The sequence below is a fragment of the Genypterus blacodes genome, unplaced genomic scaffold (assembly GCF_046128005.1).
Source record: "Genypterus blacodes isolate CSIRO-AG114 ecotype Tasmania unplaced genomic scaffold, CSIRO-AGI_Gbla_v1 ptg000042l_1, whole genome shotgun sequence".
Lineage (NCBI taxonomy): Eukaryota > Metazoa > Chordata > Actinopteri > Ophidiiformes > Ophidiidae > Genypterus > Genypterus blacodes.
Genome location: NW_027466855.1, coordinates 115174 through 133224, shown reverse-complemented (window position 1 = coordinate 133224; position 18051 = coordinate 115174). Strand labels below are relative to the sequence as shown.

Genomic DNA, 18051 nt, shown 5'->3' with positions numbered 1-18051 from the left:
AACAAAATGCAGCCGACCGTCGTGCGGACTCACCAGAGACGCCCACACACACACACACACACACACACTCACACGCACAAACAAATATCTTTTGTCTCTCTACCAGAAATCCATCTAACTCTAATGACTGTAATGTATCTAATATCAATACGTCTGCGTTACAGCGCTCCACAGTAAACACTGAGTCAAGGTCAAACACATGGGTGACCAGGGCAGCAGAGAATAACACAACATGGACGGAGTTTAGTTCCAAGCTGGACCTATAAAAAACATATTTACACATTTATATGGTGCTATATATTCATCATCAGGAGAGGGAGGAGGCGAGAGATACAACATGATGTGAGAGAGGAGGAAGAGTACGGAGAGAGGGATGAGGAAGGGCAGCTGCTGGTAAATCTTCTCCAGGTAGCTTGTGATTGGACAGGGGGGGTCCAGGGAAATGGAAATAAGGTCATCTTCATATTTTTCATTATTGTACATGTGAGGTAGTAAAGATGGACGGATAGATGTCACATTAAGTATTCATGAGAAGGCAAGTCTAAGTCATATTCTGCGTGTCATCCGCTCCTCTCTGGTGCTGTGGATGGATGTGGCGTGTGCGGTGTGAGTCTGATAATTGGCTCAGCGTGTGGGATAACTAACCTGTGAGTCATACGCCGCCTTTTACGACAGCTTTAAATTAAAACATGACGCTAATCAGCCGACCTCACTGCCACACCGTTCTCAGGGCAACGCAGGTGCAATAAAGTGTGTGTGCCTACGGACGCAAGTCACAAGGGATTTGTGTGTTTCGTATATATGGCATTTGTGTGTGTGTGTGTGTGTGTGTGTGTGTAGAGCCAAGTTGTGTGTCCAAGTCTTGAATTTCCTCTTTGAGCGTTCCCATTCCTGTTGATTTGGGGTCAGGAGGTCACGGTGGTTTCCATTTCTTGCCATAACCTTTGATGTCGGTGTAATCCATCATTACTGATGACAAGGTGAAACACAGAGAGGGTGTATACTGTGTGTGTGTGTGTGTGTGTGTGTGTGTGTGTGTGTGTGTGTGTGTGTGTTTCAAATGGGTCACAATCTTGGATGCAATGTTGATGCATATGTTCACATTAAGCTCTTCTGAATGTTGTGTGTGCATGTGTGTGTGTGTGGGGGGGGTTGCGTCCGTGTGTGTGTGTGAAAGGAATCAAGGTGTGTACGCATGTTTCTTGGCTGTGTTGCCGTATGGAATGAGGGCTTTTCCAGCCATCTGTGTAGCAGATCAATGACTTTGTTTACGTCTCTATAGCATTTAGCTTTGTAGCAGATGGAAAGCAATCGAAATGAGTTCATCAAAGGGAAGGATTACACCGGATTACTGTAGTCTGATTACAAGATTACAAATCCCTTTAAATCACTTAGAAAGTTAAGCAATCTAACTTCCTACCAGTATAGTTGTAGCCTGTGGTGTGCAGAGTTAGATCATATCTGTGCCGTTCTAAGTCGAGCTTCAGGGCCTTGAGATAACTTTTGTTGTGATTTGGCTCTAATATAAATAAAAGAGAACTGAATTGAATATATTGCACAGTTTTCTAAAGATATCTGGCTTTTGGTGGACAAACTACATTCAAATCTCTAAGAACATAAACATGTAAACAATCAACAAAAGGCTTATCTCTTATTCTCTTTGATTTACACAATCATCAACAAAAAGCTACAGGATTTCACACAAATGACGTGATAATTAAAGATACCAACAATCTATTTTTGACAGAAGAGACTCTCTCACTTATTATAATTAATGATGATAATAATAATTAAATATGAGAGTTTATGTGATCTGTATATGAGTCACAGTATTAATTTATTTAGCGGTCGATGTTCTGGTTTATGTTAATGAGGCTCTGCTGCACTTACAGATATGACTCATCTAATTACTGCTTCATGGTGTAATAACATTGGAGTTAACTGTAATCTCTTACTCACCCACTTATTAATCAGGGCCTACTGTCCTGCCTAATAAAAACACTTAATAACTTCCACTGTAGGCTATAATCTGATTACACAGCTCTACTTCTTATACCGAGGCAACGTCACAGTAAAAACATCAAAAAACAATTTAATACACTGTTTAAGTCAAAGCCACAACATCATCTCACATAATGCAATGATGACTAAGACGTGTTATGATGTAATCCCCCTATATCTTTGTATTCTCAAGAACTTGATGATGAAGCTGGAGGATAACAAATCAGCCGGGCAGCTCAGATGCAAAACCTGTAAACCAGATGTAAAGTTAAAGGTCAGTGCAGCCTGTTTGAAACGTCACGTGTCTGAATCTGGGTTCCGTAGCTGTAGACAGGGGAGGCGACGCCCTCCGGGTCCCTCTCTCGTCTAGTCGCTGGTTCTGAGACGTGCTTTGAATCTGACTCCGTCCAAACGTTGGACGCTGGAGGTTTATGTAAGACGACATGGCTGCAGCTGATGTGAGGCGACGCAGGAGAAGGAAAAGGAAAAGAGAGAAATAAGAGCTGGGAATAAACACGGTGAATAAACATGTCAGACTCCCATGATGCTGTTCTACACATTTAAACTCATGAACAGATTCTCACCCTGAACGGCTTCTTGAACTGCTGTTTGGGTGAATTATTCCAGATCCGACTGTAAATTCCATATTAAAGCTGCTATGTTAGTCTCACTAGATGACATTTAATTATGTAAGTAGGCCACTGAATAAATTAGACATACAGTGCATAAATGTATCAATTAAATCCCTCAAGTAGTGAACCTTGGAGTAGCAATAGTAACAGACAAACAGATAGTCTCAGTAATATCAGTAGTATTATTGGTAGTGGCAGTAGTATCAATAGTGCAGGTGCAGCTTAATAAACTAGAATCTGGTCTCTTCCCCATGATTGTGTCTCCTATTGAACCAGACTGAGACACAATGGAAAGGCTCAGGAAACCTCAGCAGGTGATTTAATGAGTTAATGAGCTTTATTAGAGTTGTTGTTATTAGTTGCAGCATTGTTGTGCAGGTGAACTAAAACGCCGAATTGAAAATATTGAAAAGAAGCCGACATGTATGCGATACTTAACAGTCTGAGTTTATGATGAAGGTGTAATCTGAATCCATCCAAACAGAAGGTGGAGGGGAATCAAACCCGCATCCTTGCTGTCTGGGGAAGCTTTTATGATTCAGAGCGTGATATTGCTGCGGCAGTAAAAACCGGCTTCATATCCTGTGTATATATATGCAAAGAGTTTGTGGCCAGCAGATGTTGTTATGAATCTCCCTGGATACATGAGTGGGTGAGGTGGGAGGCAGAGGGTACACCAGGAGCTCCCAGGCAGAATAGCAACCAGTCTGCTCGCTCTCTCACTCAGCAAGATGATGAAACACGTCGGGCTGGGCAAAGCCATCTGGAGCAGATCTGGTCGGGAGCAGGAGAAGCTGCTCAGAGCGGCGGTGGAGGAATGTGGTTGAGTTTGAGTGAGGCATTTTGTTTTTAATGATATTTTAGAGGCACTTTCCTTCTTTTCTATCTATTATTCTATAATGGGGACAGTTAATAAGCAGCTATTATACACACAGGCACAGGGGAGGATGAGTAAAGGAAAATAGATCAATCCCTTGGGGTGTTTCTCAAATTAAACTGACTTTTGTTTCTGTCTTGTAGCCGCATCCTCTGATAATTGTGTCACGATCGCTTTTAGCGCCGACTAATCCCACATCTGGAAATGCCAACCTGGCACGGCCGACACACACACACACACACACACACACACAGGAGGGAAGGATCACAGCTACGAGGCCAACAGGCTGTTCACGCCTCTCTGCGGCTAATCCTCCAACATCCCAGTCTGAGGCCGGCATTCCTAGGCAAACATCAGTCGCTCGCTCCTTCTCCCCACTAATTCCCCAAATCAAACAGTGTTGCTGCGAGGGGCTTCATAATCCTCCATTATACCGCCTGCAACTGTAAACAGAAGCTCAGGGAAACATCCGCTCCCGTCCAGCTTCATATTTGTCCCGTTTGTGGCGTGTCGAATCATTTTCCACTCCGTCTTGTCACTTCTCAGGGATACAGTTTACAGTTGACATCTGGCCAAGGCTGTTTAGCTCCTGAGAGACCTTCAGTCAGTGTTCAGGCGGAGGGGGGGGGGCTTCTTCATCACCTTGCTCGAGGGCATCACGAAGCCAACAAGTCAAATCATGATAACTTCACGGCTACTATGTCACTTTGTGTTCCTGGAAACGTGTGTGTGTGTTCCCTCGGCTGATAGTCTGATCTGCCTGAGCCTGACACTCTCTGGCAAACATCCTCCACTGGTGCTTCCTCCTTATCCTCAGCTCACACACCCTGCATATTGTGGGTTTGAAGTGTGCTCATAAAAAGGTTTGGGGTTTGAATCCCACCATCACAACGTCAACAACAATCCAAATGTCTTTTAAGTGTGATAGCTGAAGTCTGTCCATCCTTTGTCTCTTTTCCAGTCCTCCCCGGATTCCCACTAGGATCTTCTATTCCCTGTTGGAGACCATCTCCACCCCCCACAACCAGCAGCCATGGCAGATGACGCGGACATGCGCAATGAGCTGTCAGACATGCAGCAACGCGCCGACCAGCTGGCGGATGAGGTGAGAACCGCAAACGTCCTCCGTCGCCGAGGTTTGAGCGTAAACATGTTGCCACTCAGGCACTTATGCATATTTACTCACGTTCATTTACATTCAGCGCTGTTTGCATACAAGCATGTATATCTTAACATACACAAACATCATGTGTGTGTGTGTGTGTGTTTCACTGGCTGTGTAGAATAAAGAGGGAGAGACGGCCTCAGTGGTTGAAGCCTCGAGCAGATAAGCCCACACCCTTCGGCTTCACATGTGACTCAAGCTCGCACAGCTGAGCAGAATATTAAACATACACACACGCACATGCATGCACAGGGAGAGAGGGGGAGAGAGAGAGAGAGGGAGGGAGAGAGATGAAGACATGAACATCAGGCATGCACAAAATGGCCGCATCACAATAATAGTTGTTATCAGTGCTGCACTGACTTGGACGGGCTCAGATCCCCTCAGGAGGGACATGGGCTCATAGAGAGTAATGACCATTTCAGATCAGAACACAATGAGGGCAAACGAAAGAGGCGAGAGAAGAGACAGAAGACGTGAGGAAAGACACAGACTGCTCCATCCCTCCATCCATCCATCCCTCCATTCTGTCCTCCCTTCTACCCCCCACCCATCCAGCCCCCCCGTCGCTCAGGGGATCAGTCGTGCTCGCCACAGTGAGCCACAGCAAACAGCGAGGCAGAGCTGTGTCATTGTAAGAAGGACAAGCTACCGTAGAGCGCCGTCCCCGCAGTGCGAGCTGTGTTCACGCGTGTTAGAACGCGCGGCTATCGCTAACCGCACAGGCTAAGAATAGCCACCCAGCAGCCAGAGCTTTAATACAACACTGCACTTATCTGTATTTGCAGACCTGCTGCATTGTTGTCACTGGTGAATGAGTTAAACCTGAGCAGACTGCAAGCGTTCTGCTGCAAACACAGACAGACAATGTGACTTCACCAGTTCACATCAATAAAGGCCAGATATCGATCCTTTTTGTGTCGTGTACGCCATCTTTAACGAATTTACTGTACATAGAGACTTGAATTGTGAATTGTTTTATGTGGAATCCCTCACCAGCCCTCAACAATGCCACATATTTATCACTCATCTTATTTCAGCTGTATTGCATCATACTAAAGCTGCTGATGAAAATGTGAATTTGAACTCATCACCTTTCTTTCCCCTCCACAGTCGCTGGAGAGCACTCGTCGTATGCTGCAGCTAGTGGAAGAGGTAAGAGAGACCGTAACACACTCACACACACTATGGCTCCCGTTTGGTGTAAAGGTGTATGAATGAGACGAGTAATCAAACCTGAGATAAGACAGAAAAGGACATAACAACGTCTGAGTCTGTCCTGGTATACACCAAAGACCAAATCTGTTACTTCAGATGCTCATAGTTCCTTTTTAAACCACAAACTGAAAACTGAGTCTGGATTATTTTTGCCTAACTGGGATTATAGAGATGTGTGACTAATAATGTAGCGCGTGCCGATGTGACACCTGCCTGTGATCTCAGATTAGCGGCCTCTCTGCTTTAATCCATTTGTCCTATCAGGGAGGACCGAGTCATGCATGAGTCAACTAACTGATGGTGTGAATAGCACATCAGAGGAAATGATGCCCGACTGAACCCGCTAATGTCGGAGGGAGAGAGAGAGAGAGAGAGAGAGAGAGAGATGAAGAGAGAGAGACCAATAGCCTGACAGTGACGCTTCAACAAGCAGACACAGATGGAGGGAATGAGAGGCAAAGTGAGGGATAGAGGGAGAAAATGAGTTTGGACAGCGTAGGGGAGCGTGGGGGAGGGGAAGAGGGGGGCGGGGCATATCTCAAGGTCATATTGATCAGACCGACATACTGTATCTCACAGTTCCACCCAACAACAACTGCAGGCGGCACCGGTGATGGAGGGGTTAAAAGGAAAGAAAGGGGAAAGTTTTTCAGCTTCTTCTTATTGTCTGTATTTCCTCCGCAACAATTCTGAGGAATCGTTGCATCGTGAACAGTTACCTTGTCTATGAGAGGTTTGCTTGGATGTCTAAAATATTCCGGAATTTTTGTATATATTGATAACACACATAAAGTCACAACATGAATGAGGGATTGGGGATGAAGCCACACCGGAGGAATCTGTGGGCAACATGCAGTCTGAAGCTCTGTGCTGCGTCAAACCATCTCCACTCCTGTTTGGGATCACTGCTGATTATTCCGAGGAGTTTTCCCCAGAGTCACATTTCAGATACCTCAGGGATTCCTCTGGAATGAGGCGTGTTACATTACAGAGTCATGAATTCAGTGCCAGGTTTGCTTATTGCTCCCCTCTCGCCTCTGAAACATCGATGCAGCTTTCCTCCAAAAAATACTGAGGAGGCAAGAGAGGAGTGTGTATGTGAGTGTTGTGCGTGTGTGTGTGTGTGTGGGTACTGGCACGCTATAAATCTGCCCAATCGGGCCGAGCCAGGTGCCTGATTTCACTGCGGCGGTGCTGCATTTCTGCTGCAGCTTCACGCTTCATCACTTTCTCACTCTGAGTTCCTGAGGCCGAGCCAGCCGATCACCGATCAATAACTTTGCTGTTTAATCCGCCTACAGGCTCGTTTGTTCACACGTTTTCCCCGTCAGTGAGAAAAATCCTGAAAGCTTAAGAAGTAAAACAACGACAACACATTTAAGAATTCAGGAGGAAAATGTAGCTCACAGTTTCCGAGCAATAATAATCAATAACAGAGAAGCTTTAAGAGATCAGAGGGGAATCGGGTGAGCTTATTATTAATAGTGTCATTTGTACAACACGATCCGATAGCAGGGTGCTTGTTTTAATGAGAACACTCCTCCTCCTTAAGGTTTGATGACCCGATGACCTTTGCCCCTATAATCAATAATAAACCTCCCGCTCATATTGGGGGGAGCAATAGAGAAACAGAACACGGATCCCAGTCACTGAGGTGGAAAAGGCAAATGGTTGCGCAATCCCCCCTCAGCGTACTTCATTACTGACCGCTCTGTTCGGTTCTCTTCCGCTCTATATTCCCTCCTGACGCTCTCTCTCTCTCTCTCTCCTCCTCACCGTCCTCGGGGGAGTAGAGCAAAGATGCCGGCATCAGGACTTTGGTTATGCTGGACGAGCAGGGAGGTAAGTCTGAACTTCACGTGATAACTATTCAGTCACTGCATCACAGGTGTGTGAGTCCATTTTCAATGAATTGAGTAATAAATCATGGTTCTATGATAGAAATCAATGTTATTGCATCTAAAAACATGAATGGATGGATTGTTTCACATGCCGGTGCTTGTGTTCATTAAAATGCATTTTTTTCCCAGATACATTTTTCCTTTATTAAGTAATATTTGCAGGATTTGTTTCTTATCTAATGCATGTGTTTCCTTTGGGTTAACGATTATATTTTATTCTTCCTTTCAGCTTCATTTAACCTTTCTGTTTCTTTGACATAACAATTTTTTATTATTCTCCCTTACTTGCTTTTTTGATTTGCAGCTGCTTTCTTTAAAAAAAAAAAAAAAAAAAAAGAAATTCTCCGTTTGCTGACAGCTTCCTTCCACATCAGACGGCAAAAAAGAAATCTTGAGACATGAAAGTGCCAAAACATAATCGATCCCTTACACTTTGAAGTTTTTGTCCGGAAATCAGTTGGTTTGAACTTTGTTGCCCCAGCGACAGCCTGTGTTGGGGTGATGTCGAGCCTGACCTGTTTGTGCCTTCATATTCAACACAATCACTGAATAGAGCAGTCAGTAACATTGATATCAGTCCGATCCAGTCCAGTCTAGTCCAGTCCAGAATGTCTATACAGGTCTGAGAACAGCTTGACAGGCTCCGCCCCCTCCCACCTGCTGCAAGAGGTGGATGAGAGAAACGATCGATTTAGCTGGTAAAGACAAAATCTCCACTCACTCGACTCACTCAGTTCACCCTGATGATGCTGCTTTGTACAATCCCTGCAAACAACACACCTCCTCCATCCCTCCATCACCCTGGTTACCCATTTGGCCCTCACCTTCACCATCCACAGGGATAGAGCACAGTGCCTTACTTCTTGTTTTTAGATGATATAAATCCAGCCGAACAGGGATTGTACAAATCTGAAAAGCAAGGTTCTGGTTCTTGCTCCATATTTGACCTTTCGCTCGTTTCCCCTCCGCCCAGCCACCATCCATCTCATCGGCACGACAACCAGAATCCAATCCGCCTTCAAATCCTTTCAAAACGGCGCTGACGCACAGGACAAAGAGCCAAACAGGCAATTTTGTAGTTTTAGAGGCCAAAGTAGCTTCTTAACGAGTTTCTTCACTTCTAAATTGTTTGTTCGCCATGACGATAACCTGATCCATGGCCCACATATTTACAATTCAACCAAACTCTGTGATGATTCCACTCAAATCTAACACCGTGTGGTCATTTCTATTTTTGGTTCCTGAGCTCACAGCCCTTTAACTCTTTCAGCTCTGACTCTAGCTCAGGAGAGATGAAACTACAGTATCTGACACACACACACACACATACACACTTCTACCAAGACTCAGTTGCTGCTCATCATAATTCATATTTCTGTCAAGCCAAGTCAATGAAATTCATTCCACTACTGTCATCCCTTTGTCCTGACCAGAGCAACTCGATCGTGTTGAAGATGGCATGAACCATATCAACCAAGACATGAAGGAAGCCGAGAAAAATTTAAAAGATTTAGGGAAGTGCTGTGGGCTTTTCATATGTCCGTGTAACAAGTAGGTACTGACAACGTGCCACAAAGGTTCTTTTGCATATGTGGTGGCGTCCAGTTTTCCTCCTTTTTTTTGATTTTTGGTTTTTGATTTTTTTTTCCGTTTGACTTTCTTTCGTCACAGTGAGTGTCTGAAGTTGTTGTCTTCTCTCCTTTGTCCTCTCTCTTTATCTCTCTCCTCCTCCTCCTCCTCCTCCTCCTCCACCTCCCTCCTCTCTTCTTCTCGTGCTTCGTTCTGTGGGGGATAAATGACTTGTGTTTAATCAGAGCAACTGGAGCGCATCGAGGAGGGAATGGACCAAATCAATAAGGACATGAAGGATGCAGAAAAGAATTTGAACGATCTAGGGAAATTCTGTGGTCTTTGCTCCTGTCCATGTAACAAGTAGGTGCTGCTTGCCTGCCTGCCTGCCTGCCATTGAAAAATACCAAAGAATATCTATAAGAAAATAACTCAAATAACACGAGGTAGAAGTGACATCACCATGGCCAGCCGCCAAAAAGTCCGCTCTGCTCCAACTCCACCCCTAATCCACACAGACCGAGATGCTCGCACCCGCACACACACACACACACACACACCCGCGCTAGACTGGATTGGCCTTCAGTCATATCCCACAGTTGGATACTCGACCTAGACACGTACGCATCACTTTACGGCCGCCTTTACGTTCACAATCAGACCGGCCAGAACCAAATCCAAGGCCGCCGAGCTCCCAAAGTTCATGTAAGCTCTCGTCCCAATCAGGCGAGGCCGCAGTTCGTCAGCAAGTGCCTCTCTTAACGCGCTGCCAAGTGCCCTTTTCTCTAAGCTTCCACTTCTCCGCACACTTTCATAAAGGGAGTCACCTAGGCGCAGATGCAGCCACCGTAGAAGTCCCACTTTGTGACGTTTCCTACCTGCTCCTTCCTGAAAGCGTTCTTCTAGGAGGCGTTCTTCAGGTTGAGGGGAGGAGCGGACTTCTACATTGGATGCCACTGTAGCTGTTGGCCTTCCCGACTCTAAAACCACCTCAGATTCAAGTGAAAGAGCAGGGCCGGGGCTCCCAAAGCGTATCGACACCCAGATCATCACAGCCAAGAAGGGAATTCCCGTGATCTTGGTTCCAAAATGCCTTTGGGAATCCCGGTCCAGGACTGTTTGACACTTCTCCTCATCTGCATGATCTCTGCCACCACCACCACCACACCGCTCTAACATTCAGTAGATCCTCACCTTTTGCAGGAAGTGAAACCTTTTTGTCCCCCCCCCCCCTCCAGCATTCAAGCCCCAGTGCCATGGAATGACTGGCGAGCATGAACGACCCTTGGAATGCTCATGCATGCATGACGATAGAACTCATAACAGCAATGCTCCACATGGTGACGTACATTCAGACGTGCTCAGATCATGATGCTGCTACTGATGATGATGGGGATAATGATGATGGTGATGAGCCTGTTGATCAAATAGTGGAATTTTCCTGGAATACTGGAATGGAGAACGATCAGAGAAGAGAGTAGAAGTAGAGTAGAATAGAAACAACAAACGCCCAAAACATCAATAACAGTGACAGTCGGAGTCAAGAAACGTGAATTTTGCTTCGAGACGATAGCTCAAGTTACCACGGCGATAGATTCCAGGTAAATTCTCGTTATCTAGCAAAGACTTTAAAAAAAAAACAAGATGACACACTCGCCCCCCTTCCTCCTCCTCTTCCTCCCCCCCGGGGGAAATCACTCACATGTAGGTCAGCCTTCTCAAACTGCAGCATGATCGCCTGCTGGGAGGTCGACTCAAACTGAATGTGCAGATACGTAGATGGTTGTTAGACGGACAAAATGAACTATTATTTAGATTTTTGCGTTTCTCTGAGGTGCAAATGCCTTCAGAGTGCCGACGGACTATTGGAATTTAGACGACTGATGTTTTTCGTAGCTTATTACCTTTGGATTCTGAGCGTCTTGATTGGTGGGAAGCTCAACCTGCAGGAGTGAATTAATGAGAGGCAGTTCACTCTCAGCACAGGATCAGCTCAGGCCTGTGTGATCAAATCAAATCAGCTCGGCTCAATCAGAGGAAAGCTGATTAGAGAGGCGCGTTGTGTCCGCTCTGAGACGGCGGAGAGGCAAAGAGCGCAGAGGAAGAAAGTGGATATCAAATGAAAGGAAGGAAGAAGAGACGAGAGGAACAAAACTACAAAATAGAAGAAGAAAAGTAGACAAGCAAAGCGGAACAAAAGGCAAAAGCAAAGGGAACGGTCAAGGGTAGCTAGCGTGTGTGTGTTTACCGAGCCGGTGTGTGTGTCAGCAGGAACAGGGAGCTAAGTGAAGCGTTGCCTCGGTCTGTTTCTATTAATAAAAGCCATGTAGGAGGCTGAGCCATGATGCAGCTACAGAAAAACATTCACACAAGGTTACACAAAACTCAGCAGCAACAACAACAACAACAACAACAACAATGGGATAACACAGAATAGTTGACAAATGGGAATAAATGGTGCGGTAATGTCAGCTTTTGCAGGAGTAGAATATATTTGTGTGCTGTTAAACCGATACACACGTCCTTCTGTTAGCAACAGATAACGACACAATAGCAAAAAGTAAACACGAGCTGATCTAACTGATTTATTTGTGCGGATCCTCGAGAGGCCGCGGCCGCTCGCTGACGTCTACGGGCCGCTCGTGCGACGTGTTGGCACAGCTGTGTTTGCTCTTGTAGCTCTCCCTCTCCACACACAGAGAGACGGACGCACGCAGATTAATCCCTCACGTCGCAACATTGAGCCAAAACGCCAAACCTGCAGGGGTCGGGGGTGGAGGCGGCCGGCGGGCGGGGATTGTTATTACTCTCTGTTGAATCCCTCCAGTTTTTCTTGTTTATTTTTGCTTTCTTCTTCTTCTTCCGTTCAGCAGTTTGTTCTCCACATTAATCGTCGTCCCTCCTAACGATATGTGACACGTCCTGTACTGCGTCTGTGTCGTGTGTCTGCCAAACGCTTGTCTCTTCTCTGTTTTCTGTCACACAGGGGGGGAAGGGGAGACGGGGACATGGTGGGGGGGCGGGGGGGACAGGGACATTTTAGTGTGGGAGTGGGGAGGGAAAGGGAAGTGGGCATTGTCATAGTCACACACTGAGTCATCCCGAATCCAAACGCATGCTTAGACTGATCTGACTGCAGCCAGAGGGAGGTATGTGACTCAGTATGTTATATACCCATGACATATAACATCACTATGGTTACTTTGTTGTGAATTGATCCCATTTTAACAACAGAATGAGTCTTGTACCTACCAAATCTAATCTACCAATCGATCAATCCATGCCTGCTATGCTTTGCTTGACTTAGTCTAGTCCCCACTGTTACTCATATATTTATGTGCTGGATGCATGAAGCCAAATAACACATGTGTGTCAGCAGAGCAATGATACACGCACACGTGTGTGCTGCAGTACCTCAGACCCAAAGGCTCTCTGTGTAGACGTCACTAACAGGCAGCCAGCCTGGTTGAGGTAAATGATGAATCACCGCGTCGGCCTGTTGAGTAACTGTCTCTCTTTGTCTCCCCCTCCCTCCTCCCCACACACCCTTCCCCCTCCGTCGCTGCTCCTGCCGGGTTCCAGGATGAAGAGCGGCGCCAGCAAGGCCTGGGGGAACAACCAGGACGGCGTGGTGGCGAGCCAGCCCGCCCGCGTGGTGGACGAGCGTGAACAGATGGCCATCAGCGGAGGCTTCATCCGCAGGTAGGGAGGCGTGAGGGGATCCACGGGCTCACCTGGAGGCCCTGGGCTGTAATGACTGGGAGGACAAGGGGAGGAGGAGGGACGGGTAACAGACGAGGAGGGGTTAATGTGATGTACTGGTTGTGTGTGTAGGGTAACAGACGATGCTCGGGAAAATGAGATGGATGAGAACCTGGAGCAGGTGGGCGGCATCATCGGTAACCTGCGCCACATGGCCCTGGACATGGGCAACGAGATCGACACCCAGAATCGGCAGATCGACAGGATCATGGAGAAGGTACACACACACACACACACACACACACACACACACACACACAGAGAGGGAGCAGGTGGTCAAGCTCACTATTACAGCGGCATAAATAACAAAAGAAGAATCTGCTGATGCATTTCTGTGTGTTGAGCATACGGGGATGCTGTCATACTCTTATAGAGAATGTTAAACATTGTGATTGTTGGCCAAACCCAACAGATTGAGCTCCAACACAAACTTATTTGGAGTTTTATACAGTATATTAGGAATTTTTTTTTTTATATAATTCAGCAACAATCCAACTGTGCAGAAATATGTGAAAAACACAACTTGGTATAATGAAATGTGTAACAACACCTTTTTTCAGATTTTGTTGTTTTGTTGCTCTTTTTAACTTTTAGATTTGTCTTTATGCCACATTCAACTTCTTACCATCATATATTGGTGTAACCCTAGCTGAAAATCGTACTCACAGCACCTTCTTCTTCTCCTTCTCCTTCTCCTCCTTCTTCTTCTTCTTCTCTCCCTCGTCTTCTCTCCTTTCAGGCTGATTCCAACAAGACCAGGATTGACGAGGCCAACCAGCGCGCCACAAAGATGCTGGGCAGTGGCTAAGCGCCCCGAGCCGGTAGCTGGAACGCTCCGGCGTCCCCGCGCCGCACATCAACAGGCGCCCACATGCTTTCATCATGGTATTGACCTTCTAGGTTTGCACACATGCACATATCACCTCCCCTCCCCATTGTAAATGTTGTTCTGTGTGTCGTCTGTCCAGCTTTTTCAAGATGATTGTCCTCGTAAAAAGATGATTTCTTATACTCCGTATATCATTCTTTCCAAAGGTTGTATATAAGTGCTGACTCGATGGCTCTCTAGCTCACTTGTGAAGTTTTTATTCTCTTTATCAAATATATATATCATATATTATTATATATCATATATAATATATATATATATAAATACACTGCTCTGGATGACAAGTATATAATAGGAATGCTATACAAGCTGTTTTTATGATTTTTCCTTTTCAGTATCTCAGTATCGTCTTAGTAAAACTGTGTCATTCCATTTAGGCTACTGTCATGCTCCTTATTTTGGTGTTGTCATGACAAAAAGAGTGAAGGCTGATGGGGAGAACAGGAGTAAACGTTTACTAAAGCGACAGTACAGATGAACGGGATTTACAAAGAGCACTTACAATCAAAAAGGCAGCCGCGGGTTCATTTTCCTTCCTCGCAATCATACTGAGTTACTGTTTAGACAATGTGCAACTAGACTCTCTCTCTCTCTCTGTAGCTGTATTAGACATTGCATTCCAAGTGATGTGAATTGTGCGTTCTCTGCATGACAAATGGTAGATTTTAGTCTTATAAATAAAACCTGTCTGAAAAAATATATATAAAAAATGATAACATGGCAGTAGCAAAATGACAAAACGCATGCTCAGTATTAGGACACAGTTGATCGTTCCATACTCCTGCAAGTTTGCAATAGTGCCACTCTTTCTGTCTCGATATATTTACCGAACTGTGACCATCTCGTTGTAAAATAATGCAAAAAGGGAACAAAAAAGTGAGATAAAGGTGAAAAAAATGAGGACTCGGGGGGTTGTATTGCAAAAAAAAAAGACCTGTTTTTTAAATGATTATGCAGTTCAGTGATGAAGATGTTGATTATGTGCTGAAAGATGGGGACTGGTTGTGTGTTGTAACATAGGTTTTGGATGCTCTGAAAAAAATAAAGAATAAATAAACGTTTGCAATGTAAAGCAAAGACGCATATTTCTGAGAGACCTTACTTTTATAAGAAGACTGTATCTGTAAGTTTATTCTCCCCGTGTGGTTTGTTATTGGTAAAACAAAATACTGATAATATTGAATAACAATAACTATACTCTGGAACAAAAAATACATACAAAAGGGTTTTTTGTTGCTTCTGTACTTTAGAGCTATGCACACCAAATCGCCAAAACGTGGAGAAGTTAGAGTAAAGGTAAATAAACCTAAACCTGAATGACACAATAGGTTCAACTGTGAGATTGATGTCCTCAACGCATGTAATATTAAAGACTCCCTCTCTGTATCCTGTCAGTGTGTGAAGTGGTGGACATTTTGTAGCTAGCTGAATTGATTAAAAGTAATAAACCCGACTCGTATCCCGTGTCTGTCTTTATTGCTCCTGTCGGTCCAAAACAAAACATTTTCTGGAGGCAAACTCTGGCGGCTAGTCCACCCCGAAATTCTTTAACTTCTAAGCGTACATCTGCTGAGGTCGTGATGACATTGACAGGTGAGAGGCTGGATGAGACATCAAGTATTCAGACGGCACAGTAAGAATTAGTAGCTTTATTTTGGAAGAATGACTCAACAAAATCATCGTTTGCTGTTGTTTGGGCTTAATCTCACTCTGTGCTGATGACTTCCTCCTGTTACTTTGAGATGAGAAATAAAAGACTGATTCAAAACAATTACATACCAGTTTTATGGACAGGATGTTGGAGGGCAGGACTTTTTCTCTCATTAAAATGAATAATACTCATGTTAAATCCTGTTTGAAGTCTTCACCACATTGATGGCGTCAGATAGCAGAGCTCAGATCTTTGTTTGCTTTCTGCTAAATTGTGCTTTCACGGTTCTATCACTTCAGAATTTCCGCTCCCATGCAGTTGAAATCAAGCGAAACGCGTCTAAAATAGCTTGATTTACTTCACTGAATAATGATTTAACCCACTTGACATAATTAGATGAATTTAGGTGAGTCATTAAGCTTGATTAGTGAAATATCTCACTGAGAGCTGAATGAAAGAGACTGGTGCATTCAGGTTTTACTGTAGAAGGAAACATGATGTGAAGTTATTACCTGCTGGCGTATTCAAGGCTTAAACACGGAGCTCTATCTTTTACATTTGTACAAACTCCATTAGCAGCATGTGAAGGAAAACGTCTGTGATTAACCAACAATTACAACCAACCAAACTCAAAATCATTCACTGTGATTATTCTCACCAAAACCACAAACCAAAATCCATTTTCTTGAGTCAGGGAGCTGTCAATCAAGCGTGGTTCGTACACACATGCCCACAAAGTCCTGGGAAAAGCTGTAATCAATGCAAACACCTCTCACTCTTTACATTCATGATTATGATATGATGTTATTATGGAGCAGGTTTGGACTTTGGAACAATCCTTCCGTGCAAATGAAGGTTTAATTTCCCAAGATGGAGGTAAATAAAACACAGCATTGCAACAAAGGCGACAGAGATAAATATCCAGGCGATTGCTTTGTGCAGCGTCTTTACAGCTCTACAGAGACGGGGACATAAAGCATCTGACTGCAGCCTCAGCGTGCACAGCAGTGATTCCTTCTGTGATGTGTTTATGTATCAGTCTCACTGGCAGATACGCTATTGGATTTATTTTCATATTTTCAAGAATTTCCATATCTCTTCAGTTGTCTTTAGCTGAAACTAGAAGTCTAAAAATCTATGGATCAAAACTTCTTGAGCAAAATGCTCATTACAGCGCCACCATCTGGGTAATCAATACCGAAATGTGATGGATTATTCTCTGGCTCACGTCCACACTGCCCACCAAGTCTCACTGTCAATACCAGCACACAAACACACACTGAACTGAAATGGAATTAAAAGCACGCACACACAGATGAACAGAAACCCAATCAGCAAGAACTGCAAAAAATCACACACACACACACACACACACACACACACACACACACACACACACACACACACACACACACACACACACACACACACACACACAGTCACAGCATCATCCATCATGGTTTGTCTGTGTGTTGAGTATAGCAGCAGGTATTAGCTCTTCTCTCTTCCTCGGGGAGCAACACAACTACTGCTCCTTCTTTGCTTTACTGCAGCACAACACACCAGATCCATACTAACCTTCACATTTATGTTACTGTCACCTCCTACACTATACCACTACACACACACACGAGCTCTGTGTGTAGCCGACACACATTCTCGACTGCCGAAGGAGGAAAAACAAATTGCTGGTGTAGCAAACAGCATTAATGACGGTTTTGCTCCAGTGAGCCATAAACCAGGAGCCTGGAACTGGGGGAAATGGAATGCAGCCCGTTGTTACGTCACATCTGTGCTCGACAAGTCAATTATCTAAAATCATCAAACAAGACGAGATGGAATGAAAGTGAATTCTAACAAACTGGGATCGTCATGACACCGACATGACTCCAGGCCCCATCCTTTAGTTTCTCAGGATTGAAGACGAGGCCAACGACTCCAGAGCAGCAGAAGAAGAAGAAGAAGAAAGCCACTGCTGCAATATCACGCAACCTCCAAAGGCCTCTCAGTCTGCACTTCATCCATTATTCAGCAGGGGAACACAAACACCGGCAAACTTCTTCTTCATCTTCTTCTTCTTTGCCGTCTCATACAGAGCATCTGTCCGGCCTAAAACACCTTTCTTAGGCTCTAGGGTGAAGTGGGACAAAGAAAGGAGACCGTGACCTTGACCTAGAAGAGTTTTCATGTGGATGTTGGGTCACAGTGCTGCAGTGCTCTCCACTGCATTGCACCCAAAACAGGATCTCTTACCATCCTTCCATATAGATACAGCAGACAGGGAAGCTTCTGCATGTGTTTATGTCTTTTTCTCTCTCTTTGCCTGGCAGGTCTGTCAAGAGAGAGAGAGAGAGAGAGAGAGAGAGAGAGAGAGAGAGAGAGAGAG

The 18051-nt window shown here is 44.8% G+C and overlaps 1 protein-coding gene across 3 annotated transcripts; it reads left to right on the top strand.

Moving 5' to 3' along the window:
• Positions 1 to 4490: 4490 nt before the first annotated feature.
• Positions 4491 to 14170, top strand: LOC142999268 (synaptosomal-associated protein 25-A). Of its 3 annotated transcripts, none has more exons than XM_076148734.1 (7): positions 4491 to 4615; positions 5789 to 5830; positions 7687 to 7735; positions 9609 to 9726; positions 12946 to 13065; positions 13198 to 13342; positions 13865 to 14170. In XM_076148734.1, the coding sequence occupies exons 1-7, from the start codon at positions 4544 to 4546 to the stop codon at positions 13931 to 13933; spliced, it is 615 nt and encodes a 204-aa protein (XP_076004849.1). In that variant the 5' UTR covers positions 4491 to 4543; the 3' UTR covers positions 13934 to 14170. The 3 variants fall into 3 exon arrangements, with proteins under 3 accessions (XP_076004849.1, XP_076004850.1, XP_076004851.1); XM_076148735.1 differs by lacking the exon at positions 9609 to 9726 and adding an exon at positions 9228 to 9345; XM_076148736.1 differs by lacking the exon at positions 12946 to 13065.
• Positions 14171 to 18051: the final 3881 nt, after the last annotated feature.